A 25,260-nucleotide genomic window follows, 5' to 3' on the forward strand; every position below is an offset into this window, starting at 1 on the left:
TAAATTCAGGGATACAACTGTTAATTGACGCCTATAACTTTACCGCGATAGAAAAAAAGAAGTCCACATCTGCAGTATAACAAAAGGGAAATGGCCGAGTGTCACGTCGTCACGTCGAGTTATGCCGAGCCACTTGAACTAAGCAGCACAGACGAGGTTATAATGCAAACTTTATTTCGATTTGTCAGAAATGGAGATGTCGGCCCGGTTTTAATGTGCCCAGCTCAGCGAGTGAGCGCCTAAATACAGTAGACCTATGCCTCCTTCGGTGGGTAGGCTTGTCCCAGCCCAGCCAGCGTACGCTAAGATGGATCGATCCATTTACATCGATGATGGATCGACCTATTTGATCGATCAATCCATCCATCTACTAATCGCCAGTAAACCTCGTATTTACCTCAACATATCTGATATTTTGCGACACTTCACTACTCCAGCCTGCAATTCCAACTTTCTTCTTCTTTAACCGTTGATGTCGTAGCATGATTTATGACAAAATGGCAATTCAATTGTCTTGCTGACAGAAGACAGAAACCGTAACCGACCTGGAATCAACTGCAATCAGAAACTGCCACGTTCCCACCGATTGATCGTTGGGAACGTGGCTGAAAGCTCGTGACGCGTGGATAGCCGACCAATCATATCGCTCGATGTAGCTGGTGATCCTCTGGGGTGGCCGGAATGCTAAATTAATTAACTAAATGGTCTTTGAGCCGCCGAACCCCACGGCTATATTTTAAACATATAATCGATCTTTAACCACATTTTCTGCAGCCACAGATACTATTAATCTCTCGGTTACAGAAAATCTGGTGAGTTTTTTTTAAAAAAAGGCATTTGCGGTCCGATAGGGGCAATCTATGGCAGCCCCCCCACCCCCCTAATCCACGCATGGTAGTGTATTTGAAGAAGTAAACGATGACATTGATATATTCATGATGTTATGGTGCATTTTCTGATCACTTTTACTGCAACACAGTAATCCGTGGCTGTGGAGCTGAAATGGACACGGAGCGCAATTGGCTGCTGGAAACCACAGGGATCTTCTTCATGGTTGCGCTCAATGCAGTCACCCTGGCAGGAAATTCTGCTTTGCTGGCTGTCCTAACGACAACGCCAACGCTGCGCAGGTTCGTCTTTGTCTTGCACTTGTGCATCGTTGACCTTTTGGCTGCTACACTTCTGATGCCCATGGGTGTTGCTTCGAGTATACCTGTGCTAGGCTGTACGGGCGTGAGCCACGCTGCCTGCCGAGCATATGTCTTCCTCAACGTTTGCCTCATCAGTGCCTGCATCTTGACCGTGTCGGCGATCAGCGTTGAACGTTATTATTACATTGTGCACCCGATGCGTTACGAGGGATGCATCGAAGGCCGCCTTGCTGCTGCTGTGTTGGTTTTCATTTGGGTCAAATCAGTCCTAACTTCAGTGGTGCCTCAACTAAATTGGAGGGAAAGCCCAGTATTGGTGAGGAAAGTTCCTGAGAGGAACACGACTGAGCTTCTCTGCTCTCTGTACTGGAGCGGTGGTGACTACAAAAAAATATTTGTCATTATATTCAGCCTTCTTTGTTTCGTGGTCCCCGGTGCAATTGTCATAGCCGTTTACTGCAGCATCTTCAAAGTTGCCCGGATAGCGGCGTTGCAGCAGGGTCCTCTGCCATCTTGGACGGCAAGCACACGTCACCGTTCGGAGTCGTTTGTCAGCCAAATGACAGCCGTAAGCATGGCGGGACGTGCACGGTCCTCTTCATTTAATTCCCAGGCGCGATCCTCTCAGCCTGCTCCACACCTCTCACCGGAGCACGCTTTCAGCGGAGGCAAGGCGGCAGTTACACTGCTGATCCTGGTCGGGCAGTTTATGGCCTGCTGGCTACCTTATTTCGCCTTTCATCTTCACGCAGCATTACAGCCCCGCAGCGAGGCCTCGGCAGTTGCAGAGGCTTTGGTTACTTGGCTTGCTTATTCGGCCTTTGCCGTTAACCCTATCTTCTATGGATGGCTCAACCGGCAGATACGTGAGGAGCTGCTGAAGTGTGTTGCCTGTTGCACCAAACGACAGACCGAGTCATTACCAGCAATCTCGAATCAAGGTTCCATCGAGGAAAGTTTCTTCCAATTCCTCCAACGGACAGGTGCTCCGGAAGAACGCCCGACTGCCTTGATTGCCAAAGTACCACTTGATCCAAGAGATGCCATCACTTGCCGCATCCCAGGACAGGTTCTTGAGGAGGTTTCTGACGTCCAAGAAATTCCCTGTTCTGCCTTACATTAATCAGACACAGATAATGAATATGACATTTATCATGAGAAACATGTCTTGAATTCCAAGGCAATGAGTTTCAAAATATATCTGTTTCTTAATGTAACTTGTTCAAATGTCTCATGATAATTCATCTTTGACATATTCTGATTGAGAATTTGGATTGATATCTGGACTGCTTTCAGGTCATATATGCTGGTTTGTATGTCATGACAATATGACATTTTTATTCATAAATTAGAACATAGCTATGATTACTGGTAATTCATTATTTCCATTTGAAAGGGAAAGGGAATGCAAATATTGGTTTGCTAATTTTAAGGGTCTTCTATCTACCAGGAACTTGACATTTTTAATTGTTTCTTAATGTCACAACATGTATAACTTTGCAGATGCAGGAAAAACTGATCCCATCAACTACAGACCTACCAGCTTACTTCAATCGTCAGCAAGTTGATATGAAATCCTTCCTTTTCTCCAACAGCCTCATCTCACATTGCAAATTTGGTTTCAGACCAGGACACTCTACCTTGGACACGCTGCTTCTACTCACCCACCACTGGATGGAGGCCCTCCATGTCAGGCATGAGATCAGGGCCGTCTCTCTTGACATATCTCAAGCTTTCGATATAGTCTGGCATCCAACCTTGCTCTCCAAACTCTGCCTATGGCATCCAAGGCCAACTACACTCATGGCTTACTGACTTCCTCTACTCTCGTAGCCAACATGCGGCTCTCAACAGAAAGAATCCTTTCATCTCCTCTGCCTGTCAAGGCTGGAGTACCCCAGGGAAATGTTCTCGGTTCAGTCCTGATCTTCATCAATGATCTCACTGACTCTCTGGAAAATCCCTAATATATATTTGCTGATGACTCCACTCTCTGCCGTGACATGCCTCATCCTTTTGACAGACAGGCAGCAGCCTCTTTCCTCTCTTCAGAACTTGACAAAATCACAAGCTTATCAACAACGACAACAACAACAAAAACAACAGGCAGCTCAAGGACATTTTCCCTGCTAGAGCGGGGGTTAGCCTTGCTCTGCCATCTTGACAATCTTCTCCATTTTACCCTATTTTCTGCATCTCTCCTTGTTAACCCCCTTGCCCGCATTTCTTCTTCCACCACCTTTAGCCATGTCTTTCTCAGTCTTCCCCGTCCTCTACTTCCTTCTACATTCATTTCCATCACTCTTCTCAACCAGTCACTTTCATCCTTCCTCAACACATGACCAAACCATCTCAACCTGTTCCTCTTCACAGCATCAATCACAGGCTCTATTCCCATCATCTTTCACAATTCATAAATTTGTCTTCCTCTCTTTCAACGATACTCCACACATCCACCGAACAATTCGCATTTCCTCCTTCTCCAGCCTTCGTTGCTGCTCTACGTTCATTACCCATGTCTCGCTCCCATAAATCATAACACTTCTCACACATGCAGCATACACCTTTCCCTTCAGCTTCAACGACACTCCCCTCCTCGTCGGCATGCCACTCAGTTCCCGAAACTTCTTCCATGCACATTTCACTCTTTCAACCATTGCCGAGTCTGATCCACCTTCTGCATTCAGCATGTCTCCGAGGTAGCAAAATGTTTTCACACCTTTCAGCTTCATTCCATCTCCAAGATCCAACTCAACATTTCCTCCATCTGAAGCTCCCTCTGTGCACACCTTACACTTGAATGAAGCTGCCACACTGGTTAATGACCCTCTCAGACCACAACATTTTTGATGAACCCACTCAGCGCACATTGTACATTGAATGGAATTCACTCCGACACCCTTCCTGCACACAGCACACGGCCACTTCCCAGTTCTTTCCACCTCACCACATGCTTTACCACTTGCCATCACATTCGTCTTTCCGATATTCACCTTCAGACTTTTTGCATCCACAAACGTTCCGAGCCAGCACCTCCATCACACCTACAAATAGTAGTGGACTTTGTACCGACCCCTGATGCACTCCCACCTTCACCTCAAACTTACCACTGTTCCCGTCATTCTTCCTTACAGCTGTGTGCGCTCTCTCGTACATTGCCATCGTTACTCTGATCAACCATTCCTTTACTCCTAACTTCCTCAATGCCCATGTCACTACTTTGCATGGAACCCTATCGAATGCTTTCTCCAATCAACGAACCCAAGAAACAACTTCTTCCTCTTCTCCATGTACTTCTCCTGCATCTGCCTCACAATAAAGAGCGCACCTGTCGTTCCTCTTCCTGGCAAAAATCCAAACTGCATTTCGTCAATCTTCACTTTCTTCCTTATCCTCCTCTCCAACACCCTTTCCAATACCTTTATTCCATGCTCTAATAACTTTATCGCTCTATACGAGCGACAGTCCAGAGGGTCACCTTTCCCCTTGTATAGAGGGATGAGGGTACTCAGTTCCCAATCCAATGGAATGCGGCCTTCTTTCAACACCAGATTACAGATCTCTGTCATTCTCTTCACACCCCAACTTCCTGCTGCCTTCAACATATCTCCCACAACTCCCGTCGGCCCTCCCGCTTTTCTACTCTTCATTGCTTTTATCGCTTCCTCAACTTCCTTCTCAGTTTTCTTCTCTGCCCGTCCTTAAACTGGGGTACTCTCTATGTTGCCGTCCCATTCATTCTCTGCATTCAACAGCATTTCCATATATCTCTTCATCTTCCTTTAATTCCATCTGGGTCCACAATGATTTGTCCCACTTTATCCTTAAAGCAACTCACCCCCATCACATCGCACCTCTCTTTTGCTATCTGCTTTGCAATCCTGAATACCGCTCTCTGACCCTCTTCCGAAACCAAGCGTTCTCCGAACATTTTCCTGCATGCCTCCTGCGCCTTTGCTACCTCTTTCTTTGCAGCCTTCTTGGCTGCCTTATAACTTTCATGATCTGCCGCTTCTGCTCCCGTACCCTTCACCTTCTGCCAATCCTTGAACTTCTTCCTCTTCTCGTCAATCCTCTTTCCAACTTCATCATCCCACCACCATGTTTCCGAGGTCCTTTTGTCCATCCACATACCTCACCAACAGTTCCCAACAGACTATGTTTTATTGACATCCAACCACTTTCAAGCTCAACCACATCATCCTCTACTATACTCAGCCTCTCTTTTAATGCCTCCTTTACTGTCACCTTTTTCAACCTCCACATCTTCATTCTCAGTTGGTACTTCACCCGCCGAGCTCTCCTCGCACCTTTCACCCTTATGTCGCAGACAACCAAGTGGTGCTGTGAAACAGCCTCCTCCCCCGGGATCACCTTTGTGTCCCGGAGGTGCCCCTATCTCGCCTACGCGCCTTCAGGTAGTCAACGGTTGTCGTCGACCCACCTGACGTGTATGTAACAAGCTTATTATCTTCTTTCTTGAACTGAGTGTTTCAAATCAACAAACCAGCTCCTTCAGCAAACTCCAAAATCCTTTCACCTTCTCCATTCCTCACACCATATCCGTAACCCCCATGAACTCCCTCAAAACCGTCTATACTCCTTCCCACATGTCCATTTAGGTCTCCTCCTACCACAACAACTTCCTCATCTTTCACGTTTTCCATTTGCTTCTCTATTACATACCAGAACTTGTCCTTCTCTTCATTGCTCTGACCGACCTGCGGAGTAGAGTGGTCCAAAAATTTGAAGATTGGATTTTCATTTCTCCACAAGCCTGCCCATATTCCTATTGAAGAAAGTAGTTTGTGGTGAAAATTTGACCTTGATTGGACAATATTTAGAGGTTGCTCAAAATGTTGACAAACTTTAATGAATAATAAGATACAGAATTTTTAGCATCATACATCAATTCATAGATAATTATATATTTTCAATTACTTAAATTATTTATTGTTGTTATTGTTGTTGTTCGTTTGTAAACTAATAAATAATTATGTACAATGTACATGTATGTTCAATTGTTCATTGTTCATTGTTCAATGTTCATTCATATAGTCAAATTAAGATTAAAAATTAAACAGTAGATAAACATTCATGTATTAATTTGACAAGAAATCATTTATCGGAAAAAATAAACCATCCATCAGAAAATATAAAATATCTATCAGAGACGATAAAACAAATCTATCAGAACAATTAAAACAAAGTAAACATCAGAATACACATAATTTGAATGATTTTACGTAACATTGTTTTCAGGAACTTGTGTTTCAAAACATTGCCTACTTCTTTGACAAGATGGCTTTGGTTGACAGTTAGTGTAGCAGCATAGCAAACCTGTTGTGCATTTTGTGATACAAGCACCAAATTTGGCACAAATGTACATTAATATGTTGCGAACATTTTCAGATATTGGGCCACTTGAAATTCCGTAATTTTTTTTTTCAAATTTTTTCAAATTTCGTAATTTCAAATTTTTCGGGTGACACCGTCACAATTTCGGTCTTCGAGGCCGGCCGATATAGTGGGGCGGCTTAGCCCAAATATTCAAAAGAATTGTGCATTTTGTGATACAAGCACCAAATTTGGCACAAATGTACATTAATATGTTGCGAACATTGTGTGGTCAGCAATGAAGACGAGAGTCTGAATTACATGTATGCAAAAGACCTTGTGAACCAGTGAAGCAAATACACGGGTAAGCATGAATTAAATCTAGGGCATGATATAATTTCCATGATGTTTACCTCTACACTCAATGGTGGAAGGAGGTAATGTTTTGATCCCAGCTTGTCTGTATGTCTGTTTGTCTGTTAGTCCACAAAATTCCAGACAAAGCTTGTAGTAGTGGTAGTTGTAGTGGTAGTGGTGATAACAGAAATTGTTATATAGAACTGAACTTATATTATTATTATATGCAGAAAATAACTTCATTTCTATATGCCCTGCAGTGGACAGGTTAATTGGTTTATGCACTGAAGGGGTCACCCTGGTGTGCACTGCTGTGTTCTGCCTCACTGAGTTGTTCAGGTATGATGTACTCAGCACAAGCTTCCGGTCGGCCCGGAGGTGGGGGTGCGGGGCCTGTCACGGAACGTCAAAACAAACGGCCTGCCGGGGCCGCCCAAAAGTCGGGCGTGAGGGGCGCGTCCACTAATGGAACGCCTCTCGCTTCCCAGATCGAGGGCCACGTGGTCAGGAGAACCTCGTCCCTTCCGGTCACACTTTGCCTATCGGCCGGCCTCGAAGACCGAAATTGTGACGGTGTCACCCGAAAAATTTGAAATTACGACATTTTAAAAAATTTTAAAAAAAAAATTACGGAATTTCAAGTGGCCCAATATCTGAAAATGTTCGCAACATATTAATGTACATTTGTGCCAAATTTGGTGCTTGTATCACAAAATGCACAATTCTTTTGAATATTTGGGCTAAGCCGCCCCACTAAGTGGAAAGTTTTCACGATGAAGTTTCACAACTCTCAACACAAATTGCTTCTGCTCTCCATTCTTGGTCAGAGTGTCATGGAAAGTTTGGAAAGTTTGAAAGCTGTTTGGCAGAAGATGGAATTTGGAGTTTGAATTCATTGTCCCCTGAATCGGATCTTTCAATCTCAGACTCATCATCATCATCAACCACAGCCGATGTTGATGGAACAGATTGCATTGCTGTTAGAGTCTCAGCAGCATGTTTCTTCTTTCTTTTATCTTCATTCTCAAGCCTGATACGCTTTCTGTTCTCCTTCACTGCCAGAGTGTTGTCCACAGATCCCATACGTGAACTTGAGGGATCCTCATGCTGCATGATAAGGAATGCTTTGTCTTCTTCATTCGTCATTTTCTCAAGCGCATCATTTGGAGTAATATCGAAGAGGGATCGAAGATCATCTTTGAACATCTGCTCCTTCACTCTATAGTTTTCGAATGTCTTGGTTCTATTTTTCTTTACCAGTTTGTAGGCATCATACAACTTCAAGAAGTTGGCGTTCACAGGAATCTACTCTCTGCACTGAAATTCGTGCTTTCTCCCAGTATGCACACACAGCTTGTACACTAAGTTTGGCACTTTCACGAACTGTATGGTGTTCTTGTATGTGATGGTACACCATTTTCTGCAATGTGTGTCCTTTGGTTGGTAGTCCCCCACATATTATTTTCTTTTCAGACTTGCCCAGCAACCAAACTGTGAAAGAGCTGCGAGTTTCTGCCATCTGAAAAAAACAGGATAAATTAAAAATGCTCTTTTTTGAGCAACCTCTAAGTTCCAATTGACCTCATATTTGGTTCATATGATCTTTATAAACATAGGAACAAGGACAGCCTTGTGGAGCATGGATGTTTAATAGTATTAAATATTACATATATCTGTGGACCACCCAACTGCGGACCATATCCCAAGATGACGTTCACCAAGAGCTTTCCAATCATCATTTTCACCATCATCAACCTATCACTCACTCTAGTCACACTCACCACACTGTCTACAAACTCCTCAGAAAACAGGACACCAACACCATTCACGCCCTCCAGGCACCCTTGCCACACAAACTTGTATTTCTGTCCCTGCCTACCCTTCACCATTCTCACACCACTTCCCTTCCATCTCGTCTCCTGCACACAACATATGTCCACTCTTCTTCTGACCAATACTTCCACCACTTCTCCTGATCTCCCTGTCATTGTCCCTACATTCCATGTCCCAAACCTCAGAAACCGATCTCCACGTGGGGCATTGGACATTCCGTCATCATAAATGGAGTGATTTCCACCCTTGCTTTGATCGGGTTTCCCACCTTAATTTTTGACGAGAGGGGATGAGGACCCCCACGGGGTACTTTGGGGTGTACCCTGCCCATATGTAATTGTAATTGTCATGGTTCCCTTTTTGAGGCAATGTTTTATGGCCGGATGCCCTTCCTGACGCCAATCAACTGGACCAGACGACATCAGCCCACGGGTCCTAAAATCCTGCTCTGCCGCTCTATCTCACCCTCTCTCTGTTCTTTTCACCCTATCTTTTGCTCAAGGTCATCTGCCAGCATCCTGGAAATCAGCTAACATTACCACTTTACACAAAAAAGGTGCAAAAACAGATCCTTGCAACTACAGACCAATCAGCCTGCTCCCAATTATCAGCAAAGTCATGGAATCCATCATTGCTTCGGATATGAAATCTTTCCTCTTCTCCAATGGCTTGATCTCTGATCATCAATTTGGTTTCAGACCAGGTCACTCTACTCTGGACATGCTGCTTCTGCTGTCTCAACAATGGATGGAGGTCCTCAATGCCAAACAGGAAATCAGAGCTGTCTCCCTTGACATATCACGGGCCTTTGATACGGTCTGGCACCCAGCTCTGCTCACCAAACTCTCCTCCTATGGTATCCATGGAAATCTCCATGCATGGCTTGCGGACTTCCTCTCTGGTCGTAGTCAACGTGTGGCCCTGAATGGATTTCTCTCATCTCCCCTTCCTGTTCAGGCTGGAGTTCCCCAAGGAAGTGTGCTGGGCCCTGTGCTTTTTCTGGTCTTTATCAATGATCTCTCCGACTCTCTGGAAAATCCTCTCTATCTCTTTGCTGATGACTCCACTCTCTGCCGCTTCATGCCTCTTCCCTCAGATCGGCAGTCTGCAGCCTCCTCACTCACTGAAGACCTGGACAAAATCACAGACTGGTCAAACAAGTGGAACATGTCTTTCAATCCTGACAAATCTCACTCTCTTACTATGTCTCTCCGAAAAGATCGACTGGACAACCCTCCCATCTACTTTCTCAACAATCCTCTCCAAGAAGTTCTGTCGCTCAAGATTTTGGGTCTCACTATCTGCCATGATCTTTCTTGGGAAAACCACATTTCCAAGCTGGTCTCCAAAGCCAGTCGCCGACTGGGCATCCTCCGTCGTGCGAAGTCCTTCCTCGGCACACCTGAGCTGCTCACCACATACAAGGCTTTCATCCGCAGCTCAATGGAATACTGTTCTCCCCTATGGGCTGGTGCTCCTGCCTCACACCTGGCTCGGCTTCACGCTGTTCAATCCAAAGCTTTCAAAATCATTTGAATCTCCCGCGATGAAGCTATCTCTGAGGGCCTTTCACTCACTCACCGCAGGCAGGTAGGTGGTCTTTCTGTCTTCTACCGACTCCTCTCCGGCCTTGCTCCCCCAGCTCTCTCTGTGCTCTGTCCCCCAAATATTCCTACAGGTCGCACAAGATCTGCCAGCAACCCTCTGATGGTTAAACTGCCGAAATCTCGGCTCTCTGCTCACCTTCACTCTTTCATTCCTCTTTTCTCCCGCCTGTGGAACAAACTCCCACACTCCCTTCAATCCCTCTCCTCCCTCCAGGTCTTTAAAACAGCTGTTCACCACCATCTCTTATCTTCCCCCATCCATAACCTTGATCTTTTCTACCCCCACTAATTCACCCCAGATCCACCTTGTTTGAAATTCCAACTTCTTTCCTGGAAATCCTGGCAGTGTCCATATGTTTATACCTCTCCCACCCCCCCCCCCCTTCACATGCCTCCCCCCCAAAGCCCTCTCCCTCCCACAGATCTCTCGATGTCTCCATGTCTCTCGGTCCCTGCTCTCACATGTTGTGTTTGTGTCCTTCCCCCTCTCTCCCCATCTTGTCTACCGCTCGCGATGTTATTTGTTTTATGTGTCTGTTTGTCTTTCTGTGTGATTAATGTTCGCTCTTTCACGAGCCTCGATCTTGTATACAAAAACAAAAACAAACAAAAAAAAAATCCTTTTAGTCGCCTCTTACGACACACAGGGATACGGTGTACCTATTCTAAACCGGGGTACACACCGGGAAAGCTGATAAACACTTGGCATATATCTTTCAATCCTGACGAATTTCACATTCTCACTATCTCTCCCCTAAATGACTGTCTAGCAACCCTGCCTTCCACACATCTACTTTCTCAACAATCCTCTTGAGGAAGTTCAGGTATTCAAACTTCTGGGTTTCACTATCAGCCATGATCTTTCTTGGTCAAGCCACATTTCAAAGTTGGTCTCAAAAGCCAGTGGCCAACTGGGCATCCACCGAGACCTTTCTTGGCACACCTGAATGCCTATCCACCTGCAAGACTTTTATCCGCATCTTGATGGATTACTGCTCTTCCCTTCAGGCTGGCTTCCCTACCTCACACCTTGCTCAGCTTGACACTGTGGAAACAAAGGCCTTCAAGATAATTGGAATCTCCTGCAATGAAGCTGAGTCTATGGGCCTATCACTTTCCCATTGCAGTGAGGTTGGTGGTGGCTCTCTCTCTTCTGCCGCCTCCTATCTGGTCTTGCACCCTTTCCTCTTTCCGTGATTTGTCCCCGACAGGTTTCTGCAGGGTGCACACGGTACACTATCAACCCCCTTCTGGTGAAACTAGCAAAATCCAGGATCACTGTGCACCTCCACTCATTCTTTCCTCTTTTTCCCACCTGTTGAGCGAACTTACATGTTTTCCTCAATCTCATTTCTTCCCTCCAGATCTTCAAGACCACTGTTACCCACAATCTCAGATCGTCCCCAATCCAAAACCGTGATCTTTTCTACGATCGTCAACCCTTCCCCCAACCTTACCCCCGCCTTCCAAATTTCCTTCCTGAATCCATCTTCTCCACCCCATGCATCCTTTCATGCCCACTATTCCTCCTCACACCCATTGTTTGTCCAAGCCCCCCTCTACCTTGTCCTTCAAATCTGTTGTTGGTGTCCTCCTCCTTTCTACTGTTCCTTTTGTTCTATTATGTCATGATCTGTTCAGTTTACTAGCTCTTCCTCGAGTCTTGACTCTGTATATATAACAAAAAAAAAAAAAAAAAAAAAAAATGAAAGAGGCCTTGGGGGTCAGCATGGAGTTTGGACTTGGGGAGGGAAAAAGGAATGGCTTACTGGATGTATGTATATGATCTAATAAGGCCAAGGTGGGAGAAAGGGGGAACAATACCTGAAGGGTGATAGGGGGCCGTGAAGCCATCAACTTCTCATGGTGGTGGAGAAGCCCACACCAAAAAAGCACACTCCATTGACACTGGCCTTCATGAGCAAGACGAGTCCTTCATTACACACTCCATTGAACTGTGATGTGAGAAACTGAGGAGACTGAAGAGAAGGGGGAGGGGGAGAGGTGACAAAGCACGGAAAGAGCAGAGGGTGCAATACCAGAAAGGAGGCGGTAGAAGACAGAGAGACCACCGACCTGTCCGCGATGGTGAAGTGATAGACACACAGATTAAGCTTCATCAAGGGAATTTCAATGATCTTGAAGGCCTTGGTTTCCACGGCATCAAGCTAAGTTTTGAGGCAGGAGCGCCAGCCCAGAAGGGCGAGCAGTTCGCCATCAATATGCGGATAAAACCCTTGTAGTTGGATAGGAGCTGAGGTGTGCCAAGTTTGACATGATCAATTTCCTCGTACTAGCTCTGAAATGAGCCTCGACTATATATATATATACATATATATATATATCTATATATATATATCTATATATATATATATATATATATATATATATATATATATATATATATATATATATATATATATATATATATATATACACACACATACATATACATACAGTCACGTGAAAAAGTAAGTACACCCCATGTAAAGGTTTGACTTTTTCAACATATTTCAACATACAGCTATTTGATCTTCATTTCAACAATATTGATAGATAAAGGTGATATAATATAACAAATGTCATGTAACATTTACATTTTGTAGTCCATTGTATAATTTAAATAAACATAAATGCAAATTTGGCATGTGGAAAAAGTAAGTACACCCCTACATTGATCACTACTTCAAATACCTAAAATAAGAATCAGGTGCACCAGCTCAGGTGCAAATGATTAGAACATCGTTAGAGAGGATCTTGGAGGAACCTGTCTTATTTAAACCTCAGACTTTTAGTTTGGTTTGCTCTTTGTTGTTGAAGTGTGCGGCGTCACCATGCCTAGATCAAAAGAGTTCTCTGAGGCCTTCAGAAATAAGGTTATAGATGCTTACGAGTCTGGGAAGGGATTTAAAAAGATCTCCAAACAATTTGAAATCAATCATTCGACTGTCCTGAAGATCATCTACAAGTGGAGAACATTCCAAACAACTGCCAACTTGTTCAGGCCAGGCCGCCCCAGCAAGTTCAGCCCGAGAGCAGACCGCAAGATGCTGAAAGAAGTCTCTAAGAACCCCAGAATGTCATCACGGGACCTACAGGTAGCTCTTGCCACTGTTGATGTCAAAGTGCATGAGTCTACCATTAGAAAGAGGCTGCACAAATTTGATCTACATGGGAGGTGTGCCAGGAGGAAACCTTTGCTGTCCAGAAAGAACATCAGGGCAAGACTAAAGTTTGCCAATGAACACTGAGGCAAAGACCAGCACTTCTGGGACAATGTGCTCTGGACAGATGAGTCAAAGGTAGCGCTATTTGACGACAGTACCAGAAGACATGTTTGGCGAAAACCAAAGACAGCATTTGACCACAAGAACCTGATACCAACTGTAAAGCATGGTGGTGGAAATATTATGGTTTGGGGCAGCTTTGCTGCATCAGCGCCTGGGCAGCTCACCATCATAGAATCCACTATGAATTCTTCATTGTCCCAGAGGGTGCTTGAGGATGATGTGAGGCCATCTGTCGGAAAGTTGAAGCTCAACCAAAGGTCGTCCTTGCAACATGCCAATGACCCTAAACATACCAGTAAATCCACCAAGGAATGGCTGAAAAGAAAGAAATGGAGGGTTCTGGAATGGCCAAGTCAAAGCCCGGATCTAAATCCCATCGAGATGTTGTGGGGGGATTTGAAACGAGCTGTGCATGCAAGAAACCCCTCAAACATCGCACAGCTGAAGGAATTCTGCATGGAGGAGTGGGCAAAAATTTCTTCCAGTCGATGTCAGAGACTGGTTGACAGTTATAAGAAACGCCTACTTGAGGTTGTTTCTGCTAAAGGGGGCAACACCACCTATTAGAGCCAAGAGTGTACTTACTTTTTCCACATGCGAAATTTGCATTTATGTTTATTTCAATTATACAATGAACTACAAAATGTAAATGTTTCATGATATTTGTTATGTTATATCACCTTTATCTATCAATATTGTTGAAATGAAGATCAAATAGCTGTATGTTGAAATATGTTGAAAAAGTCAAAACTTTACATGGGGTGTACTTACTTTTTCACGTGACTGTATATACATATATAATATTCATGTATGAAATGTAATCCCAAAAATTTGCTTCGAACGACTCATTATTCCCAGAGTAAAATGGATGATCCATTTGAAATGCCAGAGATTCTGGTAAAATTCCGAACACCTTCTCGCTCCTTGATTCTTGCTTTTTCCCGAAATAAACAAAAGCAATTTTTCAGTGTTTGTTATGACTCGAGGTGTGAGAGGTGCACTTGTCGCCTCTGTGTGACGCGCTGTTCCTTGTGTCCATATCGATCCCTTCGTGGGCAGCCTTTTCAATGGTGGGATCGAGAATGTCCTGTGCATTTTTGTTCCGACAGGTGTCACATTTGTAGGGGGCGTGCAATGATAGAAAGAACAGGTATCACTGCAATGATGCCCATCAATGAGCCGTGCTTCAATTTACTGACATTTTCTCTCTCTGAACACAACTGCCTGTCGTAGGCCTGAACGTTTGCCGAGATGACATGGTCAAGTACCTTGATAAGGTGCCAAGGACAATGGGAAGCATACCTCACCGGTTGGAAATGGTTATATTTATGCTGCACTCACAGCTTTACTTGTTTAACATGACCAGGGTTCATTTTTTCTCCATTTTGTTTTTGTTTTTGTTGCAGGAAATTATTGTTTGAAACGTCTTATCTTAACTATTACAAACAAATGTTTCCTTTTTATCCAGGAATGATGATTGTAATATTTGTCTCTCAAATTGTTGATCGAGTATAATTCCCCTGCAAAAGCAATATTTGGCCAAATACAGATGGAATAGGAGAAAATTGATGAGAAAAAGGGAGTCGATCGATCAGGGTCAACCGCACATGAGACCTTAAAGAGACGCAGGTGGCAGAACCCCGCCCGAGATGGACCTTAAAGAACCCTCGATGCCTTTCGACAAGGAGGCGACGAGTTATCGCCTACAACCTGAACACTAATTCCGACACAGTCGAATGAAACATGGCAAACCGGAAAGAAACGATCTACCTTCTGCAATGGATCCTACAATAATATGGGATTGAGGCCCTTAAAGTAGATGTCGTAGAGAGTGCTCTGGTAGAAATACTCGAAATATTAAAAGAAAAGTTTTGATCCCCTTCACCAGGACAACGACCCGAAGCACACAGCCAAAGCTACACTGGAGTGGCTAAGGAACAAAAAGATGAATGTCCTTGAGTGGCCCCGTCGGAGCCCCGACCTACATCGAATCGAAAATCTGTAGCATCACTTGAAGATTTCTGTCCATCAACACTCCTCACACAACTTGACTGAGATTAAACAATTTTGTACAGAAGAATGGGGCCCAATCAAGGTGTGAAAAGTTGGTAGAGACCTATGCCAACAGACTCACAGGTGTAATTGCTGTCAAAGGTGCTTCCACCAAGTATTAACTCAGAAGGGGGGGGGGGGGGGGGGGAAGATGGACACTTGTCGAACCAAGGTATTCTAGGTTTGTGTTTTGAATCGATCTTTTTAAATTTTTCGAATTTGTTTTTCACTTGGAAGGTGTGGGTTATGATGTGTAAATAAAGGTGGGAAAAGTCTGATTTAATGTGATGTCATTCCAGGCTATAAGGCAACAAAAGTTGAAAATTTTGAAAGGGGGTGTAGACTTTCTGTAGGCACTGCAAACGAAAACCTTTCAACAGAGGAAATTGAAACTTTACCACATGTTGAATGACCATTTGATATAGCACATATTGAGCGTACATCAAAAACCGTTCAACTGAGGAGATTGAAACTTTGTCACATTACATGACCATTTTATATAGTGCATATTGAGCGTACATCGAAAACCATTCAACAGAGGAAATTGAAACTTTACCACATGTTGAATGACCATTTGATAATGCACATATTGAGCGTACATCGAAAACTGTACAACTGAGGAAATTGAAACTTTGCCACATGTTACATGACCATTTAATATAGTGCATATTGAGCGTACATCAAAAACCGTTCAACTGAGGAGATTGAAACTTTGTCACGTTACATGACCATTTTATATAGTGCATATTGAGCGTACATCGAAAACCTTTCAACAGAGGAAATTGAAACTTTACCACATGTTACATGACCATTTGATAATGCACATATTGAGCGTACATCGAAAACTGTACAACTGAGGAAATTGAAACTTTACCACATGTTACATGACCATTTGATACAGTACATATTGAGTGTACATTGAAAACCGTTCAATCGAGGTAATTGAAACTTTACCACATGTTACATGGCCATTTGATATAGTACATGTTGAGTGTACATTGAAAACCGTTCAATGGAGGAAATTGAAACTTTACCACATGTTACATGACCATTTGATATAATACATATTGAGTGTACATTGAAAACCGTTCAATGGAGGAAATTGAAACTTTACCACATGTTACATGGCCATTTGATATAGAACATATTGAGTGTACATTGAAAACCGCTCAATGGAGGAAATTGAAACTTTACCACATGTTACATGGCCATTTGATGTAATACATATTGAGTGTACATTGAAAACCGTTCAATGGAGGAAATTGAAATTTTACCACATGTTACATGACCATTTGATATAGTACATATTGAGTGTACATTGAAAACCGTTAAATGGAGGAAATTGAAACTTTACCACATGTTACATGGCCATTTGATATAGTACATATTGAGTGTACATTGAAAACCGTTCAATGGAGGAAATTGAAACTTTACCACATGTTACATGGCCATTTGATATAATACATATTGAGTGTACATTGAAAACCGTTCAATGGAGGAAATTGAAACTTTACCACATGTTACATGACCATTTGATATAGTACATATTGAGTGTACATTGAAAACCGTTCAATGGAGGAAATTGAAACTTTACCACATGTTACATGACCACTTGATATAATACATATTGAGTGTACATTGAAAACCGTTCAATGGAGGAAATTGAAACTTTACCACATGTTACATGACCATTTGATATCGTACATATTGAGTGTACATTGAAAACCGTTCAATGGAGGAAATTGAAACTTTACCACATGTTACATGACCATTTGATATCGTACATATTGAGTGTACATTGAAAACCGTTCAATGGAGGAAATTGAAACTTTACCACATGTTGCATGAGCATTTGATAAAGCACATATTGAGCAACAACACACACAACAGGCATTTTAAGGCCATTTTCCCTGCTAGAGCAGGGGTTAGCCTAAAGCACATATTGAGCATACAATGAAAAACATTCAACAGAGGAAATTGAAACTTTGCCACATGTTGCATGACCATTTGATATAGCACATATTGAGCATACATCGAAAACTGGACAACTGAGGAAAATGAATCTTTACCACATGTTACATGACCATTTGATATAGCGCATATTGAGCATACATAAAAAACCGTTCAATGGAGGAAATTGAAATTTTACCAAATGATACATGACCTTTTGATATAGCGCATATTGAGTGTACATCGAAAACTGTACAACTGACGAAATTGAAACTTTACCACATGTTACATGACCATTTCATATAGCGCATATTGAGCGTACATCGAAAACCATTCAACAGAGGAAATTGAAACTTTGCCACATGTTACATGACCATTTGATATAGCGCATATTGAGTGTACATCGAAAACCGTTCAACAGGAAATTGAAACTTTGTCACATGTTACATGACCATTTTATATAGTGCATATTGAGCGTACATCGAAAACCATTCAACAGAGGAAATTGAAACTTTGCCACATGTTACATGACCATTTGATATAGCGCATATTGAGCGTACATCAAAAACCGTTCAACTGAGGAGATTGAAACTTTGTCACATGTTACATGACCATTTTATATAGTGCATATTGAGCATACATCGAAAACCATTCAACAGAGGAAATTGAAACTTTGCCACATGTTACATGACCATTTGATATAGCGCATATTACTTGGACGATGCCCACCCCCTTATAACTTACATGGTGAATTAAACAAAGCCTGATGCCCAGAGATAAAAACAGAAGAGATGGCTTGCACCACGCCCTTCTCAAGACTCCGCGGGGTAAGTATTCTTTCTATGAATACCATCTAATTCATTTGTGCAGTCATTCATAATGGCGTATTCACTCATTTCATATAATGGTTCATTCACCATTGCCTTTTTGTATTATTTGGTCAGGTCCATCCCGGATTGAATGGCCACGAGGTTGCTCGGTTCCTAATTGGTAGTTTTTTTGCCCTGACTTTCAACAGGAAATGTTAGTTGTATTTTTAAAAGTTCCAAATGCTCCCATAATTGGTAATTCATGAGAAGCTGGGGACTGAGGGCCATTTTTCCGAATGTGATGTCAGGTTGAGGGGTTTTGGCACGCTCGCCAACGTGTGGGATTGTACGGGTTCTACGTGCACGTATAACTGGCACAACCTTTTAGGTGAGAAAAACCTGACAACCCTGAAAGAACTCAACATCAATTGATATAATAATTGGGCTCGATGAAGTAAAAATGCGCATTTTTTGTTGATAAAAAAGGTTACATGTTCTCTATGAGGGGTAGAGAAGAGGACGCTAATTGAGTTGGATTCCGAATAAAACCGGAGTTTTTCCTTTCTCAAAATTTGATTCGAATAAATCACATCAGAATGTCAGACAAATTGATTTTCTCCTTTTTGTGCAGGGTACATAAGTTGACAAACTTTCAAATTAATTGACAAATTAATTCAATGGGCTGGTAGGACAGTCGACAGGTATGAGTACTCACCTCTGCGCTGTCTAGCATGGGTTTGAATCTCTACCCATATAAAAATCACCACACTCGTGTTTCACATGTAGGAATGTAGGATGGCACAAAAGGTGTGTCGCTCAGATGGACCACCTGAGTGCACTGGCTGCCCACGTTAACTGAACCAGCACCAGCTGAACCCACATCAGTTGAACCCACATAAGCTGAACCCACACCAAGTTGAACCCACACCAAGTTGAACCTGAACCAGCTGAAGCGGCACCAGCTGAACCCTCACCTGCTGAACCCGCATCAGCTGAACCCACACCAAGTTGAACCCACACCAAGTTGAACCTGAACCAGCTGAACCCTCACCTGCTGAACCCGCATCAGCTGAACCCACACCAAGTTGAACCTGAATCAGCTGAATCAGCACCAGCTGAACCCACACCTGCTGAACCTGCACCAGCTGAACCAGCATCAGTTGAACCTGCACCAGCTGAAGCAGCACCACCTGAACCCACACCAAGTTGAACCTGCACCAGCTGAACCTTCACCAGCTGAAGCAGCACCAGCTGAACCCACACCTGCTGAACCTGCACCAGCTGAACCAGCATCAGTTGAACCTGCACCAGCTGAAGCAGCACCACCTGAACCCACACCAAGTTGAACCTGCACCAGCTGAACCCGCACCAGCTGAACCCACATTAGTTGAACCTGCACCAGCTGAACCAGCACCAGCTGCACCCACACCAAGTTGAACCTGCACCAGCTGAAGAGGCACCAGCTGAACCCACACCTGCTGAACCTGCACCAGCTGAACCCACATCAGTTGAACCTGCACCAGCTGAAGCAGCACCACCTGAAACCACATCAAGTTGAACCTGCACCAGCTGAAGCAGCACCAGACCCACACTTGCTGAACCCGCACCAGCTGAACCAGCATCAATTGAACCTGCACCAGCTGAAGCAGCACCAGCTGAAACCACACCTGCTGAACCCACACTAGCTGAACCCGCATCAGTTGAACCTGCACCAGCTGAACCAGCACCAGCTGAACCCACACCAAGTTGAACCTGCACCAGCTGAAGTAGCACCAACTGAACCCATACCTGCTAAACCCACAACTGCTGAACCTGCACCAGCTGAACCAGCATCAGTTGAACCTGCACCAGCTGAAGCAGCACCACCTGAACCCACATGAAGTTAAACCTGCATCAGCTGAAGCAGCACCAGCTGAACCCACACCTGCTGAACCCGCACCAGCTGAACCCGCATTAGTTGAACCTGCACCAGCTGAAGCAGCACCAGCTGAACCCACACCAGCTGAACCAACACCAGCTGAACCAGCATCAGCATTTCCACTCCATTTCGCAGAACCAGCATTTCTGTCAGGCCAACTGGCTCGGTCTTCAAGCAGCCATCAATAATCTGGACTGGTCTCCCATCTCTACTGCCTCTGACATAAACTCATCCTGGGAATTCTTCCAAAGTAAATTGCTCTCTCTCATGCACAGATTTATCCCATCTCCTCTTCAGTTGTCAAACCCTTCCTCCCGTCCATGGTACACGGAATCTTGTGGTGAGGCAGTTGCCCTGAAAGAAATTGCCTTCGCCTCCAGGAAGGCAAATCTAATGGAAGGCAATCACATTTCCTTTCACAAAGCCCGGAACAAGTGTGTCCACCCTCAGGAGAGCCAGGAAACAATATCTCTCGACTCACGACTGAACTCTCAAACCTGTCTCCCTCTTCCAAATCCTGGTGGCATCTCATCAAATCTGTTTCTGGTGTTTGTTCCCCCTCCATCCCCTCCCTTACCTCAAATGGCTACACAGCTGACTCCGCACATGAAAAAGCTGAATGCCTCAACTCTGTGTTTGTCTCAAAATCTTGTGTCCCAAACTGGTCTTTCTCTGTACCCACCGTACCCAGTCATACCCAGCTGCTCCTGGACTAGGCGCCCTTCTCTCCTGACAAGGCGGAGAAGTTTCTGTCAATCCTCGACTCTGATTCTGCAACTGGACCAGACGGAATCAGCCCACGGGTCCTAAAATCCTGCTCTGCCGTTCTTTCACACCCTCTCTCTGTTCTCTTCACCCTCTCTTTTGCTCAAGGTCATCTGCCATCAGCTTGGAAATCAGCCAACATTACCGCTTTACACAAAAAAGATGCAAAAACAGATCCTTGCAACTATATCAGCCTGCTCTCCATTATCAGCAAAGTATTGGAATACTTCTTTGCTTTGGATATCAAATCCTTCCTCTTCTCCAATGGCTTGATCTCTGATCATCAATTTGGTTTCAGACCAGGTCACTCTACTCTGGACATGCTGCTTCTGCTGTCTCAACAATGGACGGAGGTCCTCAATGGCAAACAGGAAATTAGGGCTGTCTCCCTTGACATATCACGTGCCTTCGATACGGTCTGGCAACCCACTCTGCTCAGCAAACTCTCCTCCTATGTTATCCATGGAAATCTCCACGCATGGCTTGCGGACTTCCTCTCTGGTCGTAATCAACGTGTGGCCCTGCATGGATTTCTCTCATCTCCCCTTCCTGTTCAGGCTGGAGTTCCCCAAGGCAGTGTTCTGGGCCCTGTGCTTTTTCTGGTCTTCATAAATGATCTCTCCGACTCTGGAAAATCCTCTCTATCTCTTTGCTGATGACTCCACTCTCTGCCGCTTCATACCTCATCCCTCAGATCGGCAGTCTGCAGCCTCCTCACTCTCTGCAGACCTGGACAAAATCACAGACTGGTCCAACAAGTGGAACATGTCTTTCAATCCTGGCAAATCTCACACTCTCACTATGTCTCTCCGAAAAGACCGACTGGACAACCCACCCATCTACTTTCTGAACAATCCTCTCCAAGAAGTTCTGCCACTCAAGATTTTGGGTCTCACTATCTGCCATGATCTTTCCTGGGAAAACCACATTTCCATTTCCAAGCTGGCCTCCAAAGCCAGTCGCCGACTGGGAATCCTCCGTCGTGCGAAGTCCTTCCTTGGCACACCTGAGCTCCTCACCACATACAAGGATTTCATCCGCAGCTCAATGGAATACTGCTCTCCCCTCTGGGCTGGTGCTCCTGCCTCACACGTAGCTCGTCTTCACGCTGTTGAAACCAAAGCATTCAGAATCATTGGAATCTCCCGCGATGAAGCTAACTCCAAGGGCCTTTCACTCACTCACTCAACACAGGCAGGTTGGTGGTCTTTCCGTCTTCTACCGACTCCTCTCTGGCCTTGCCCCCCCAGCTCTCTCTGGGCTCTGTCCCCCAAATATTCCTACAGGTCACACAAGATCTGCCTGCAACCCTCTTATGGTTAAACTGCCAAAGTCAAGACTCTCTGCTCACCTTCACTCCTTCATTCCTCTTTTCTCCCGCCTCTGGAACAAACTCCCTCACTTTCTTCAATCCCACTCCACCCTCCAGGTCTTTAAAAGAGCTGTCCACCACCATCTCTTATCTTCCCCCATCCAAAACCTTGATCTTTTCTACTCCTGCTAATTTCACCCCAATTCCACTTTTTTGAAATACCAACTTTTGTCCTGGAAGTCCTTGGTGTCCTTGTGTTTTATACTTCTCCCTCCCCCCCCCCACCCCCCCCTTCCCACGCCTCCTCCCCCCAAGCCCTCTCCCTCCCACACATCTCCCTGCTCTCAAATGTTGTGTTTGTGTGCTTCCCCTTCTCTCCCCATCTTGTCTTCCGCTCCCTCTTTTTATATATTTTGTTTGTCTGGTTGATTTGTTTGTGAAATAAATGTTAGCTCTTTCACGAGCCTCGATTCAGTATACAAAAAAAAAAGAAGAAAAAAGTTTTGACACAATAGTGCAGGTTTTTTTGGGGTTCAAGTCACTATTCTAGTGCAGGAACGTATGTGTTTCATCAAATGGTGTGTATTACGCTTCTATACAGCAAAATAACACATATTTGACAAGAAACCTTTTTCGTGCAAAAGCAAACTTCTTTGCCCAATAGAAGCAGTTTTGACAGCAGGATTATTGTACGTTCTTCATTAATTATCCATTACTTCTTCCGTGGAGGGCAACCGAGCTGTTGGAATCCTCATGTTCCATGAGGTAAGCTCGCATACCACAAATATTAATTCACTTGTTTGATGAAACATAAGGAAATTTGTTGAGAGCAACTCGTCGATGGTGCTGATTCGGTGCGATTGGAGTTATCCTCCGTGAGAGGGCAGCATTGATACGTAGGCCTACATTTTACATAGCCATGCAGGCCTCGTCATTCCATTTAAGAAACATGGCAGTCACACAAAACACATTTTGTGAAACCGGTGCTCCAGAAAAGGAAGAAGGAACAAAGCCGATCGTTTGTAAAAAGGAACCATCTATTTATTGTATACCAGTACGCACTTTGAAGAGGGTGATGTGTGGGCGAGGGCCGAGGGAGGGTGCTAAATCGAGAGTATGTAAAGGACATCGTTAGAAGTAGGATCGTGTGTGTGTGTGTGTGTGTGTGTGTGTGTGTGTGTGTGTGTGTGTGTGTGTGTGTGTGTGTGTGTGTGTGTGTGTGTGTGTCGTTATCTGCATTTGCGTGTTTCAGGAGGTGGAACGGAATCCTCCCAGGACCCAAAATATCCACCTCCTCTTCGGAAAGGGATCACGGTTCATGGACCAAACTGTTCAACTTTTTCAGAATTTTGTTCCAAGTTCTCTTTTCAGGATCGTCACCGAATTCCAGATTGCCTCCACTTGTAGTTCATTTGTGGTAATATTCCCGGGGATGGCTTTTAAAATCTCAGTGAGGTTCTTCTTCATCATTCCTGTTGCTCCAATAATCACTGATACAATATCGGTGCTCTTCAGCTTCCAGGATATTTTTACTTCATTTTTGAGGTCCTGGTATTTGGTCATTTTCTTAATTTCTGTGTTGTTGAGGCCAAATCACTCGGTACTGACACCTCAATTAGCAATGCCTTCTTCTTCTTTGCAGTTTTTGGGGTTGTACTCATTGTTTTGGTTTCTTGTGTGACATGCTCCATTCGCACCTGTCTTTGGAAATGTTTTGCTCGGTGGGTTACGGATACCTTCTTTGGTTTGTTGTATTCGTGTTTGCTTACAAATTGGATTCGGTAGTCGGTTGCACTTTTTACGTGTTCAGCAAATCCTACAGTTGTCATTCGGTGCACTTGGTTGAGTTCCATCAGGTTGCTACCTTCTCGTCTCGGCAGGTACATTCTCAGGATGCATTAATTTTTGAAAAACAATTTGTGGATTGTGAGGAGTTTCCAGGTTTTGATATCCTCTTTATTGATTTGTGGATTGTGGCCAGTTTACTATTCCGCAGCTCTACTAGAATATTGGAATTGCGAGTTGGTTTCTGGCTTTGATTTTGTTCCTTGGGGTGAGAAATGTTGTCAGGATCATTGTCTAAGTAAGTATTCTAAGTATTTTATTATTCTTAGTATTCTAAGTAGGTATTTTTCGGTAATTGTTTTGTGCATTTTTTGGTGACATATTTGGAAGCCCTCTTCTACTCCGAGGTATTTGTACGATGCTTCATTATCCAGCACTTGTATTGTTGTATTTGTGTAAATTTTTATGTTGGCCGGTGTGTGTGTGTGTGTGTGTGTGTGTGTGTGTGTGTGTGTGTGTGTGTGTGTGTGTGTGTGTGATTGTCTGGCTTTGTGTGTCCGCTTCTGTATATTTTCACTTCAAATTTTCACTTTCATTTGTACTTTTATATGTTTTTCTCTGCAACCACTTGTCCAATTGATGCAAAACTTTAAACATAGGAGGGAATCCCCATGGAGAATATTTTATTGCTAACTCTGATGTCATAAGTCACATGGTATGGCAGCCATATTGGATTAAAGAAAAAAAAATTAGATTTTTTTTCCCAAAACCAATAAACAAAAAAACACCTTTTGATGGGGTTATCTGCAGTGGATTTCTTTTTTCCCAAGTCATTCACAAACCGGCTGTACATACCTGACATTCAACTGAAGATGGCACAGGAATGTGGAATTTATTGGTTTGTATTTTGACATTAGCCGTTTCCGCATTTTCTGTTTGCTTTTGAACACTCGACGGTCAACATGTACCGTGTGCCCTCTGCGTCCCTGCACGTGTCCTAATTTGGGTCAGTTTTCATGAAATTTCTCAAAAATCAATACTTTTTTTATTTTTTAGATCATGTGCTCCCACCCATGCTCAGCACGGGTACCTCA

General features: G+C 43.9%; 2 protein-coding genes across 2 annotated transcripts in view; one reads left to right on the forward strand and one right to left on the reverse strand.

The window, feature by feature from the left end:
* The window catches only part of RCN2 (reticulocalbin 2), a 425,951-nt gene that overhangs the window by 283,159 nt on the left and 117,532 nt on the right, over nt 1–25,260 (reverse strand). The gene's annotated exons all lie outside the window — the stretch shown is intronic.
* LOC137436138 (G-protein coupled receptor 61) lies at nt 257–11,705 on the forward strand. The gene is made up of 10 exons (XM_068129859.2): nt 257–440; nt 528–615; nt 805–812; nt 980–1,719; nt 1,780–2,232; nt 2,655–2,714; nt 11,056–11,109; nt 11,186–11,297; nt 11,413–11,538; nt 11,650–11,705. The coding sequence occupies exons 1-10, from the start codon at nt 257–259 to the stop codon at nt 11,703–11,705; spliced, it is 1,881 nt and encodes a 626-aa protein (XP_067985960.2).

This window comes from Myxine glutinosa, chromosome 11 (genome assembly GCF_964187855.1).
Source record: "Myxine glutinosa chromosome 11, kmMyxGlut1.1, whole genome shotgun sequence".
NCBI lineage: Eukaryota > Metazoa > Chordata > Myxini > Myxiniformes > Myxinidae > Myxine > Myxine glutinosa.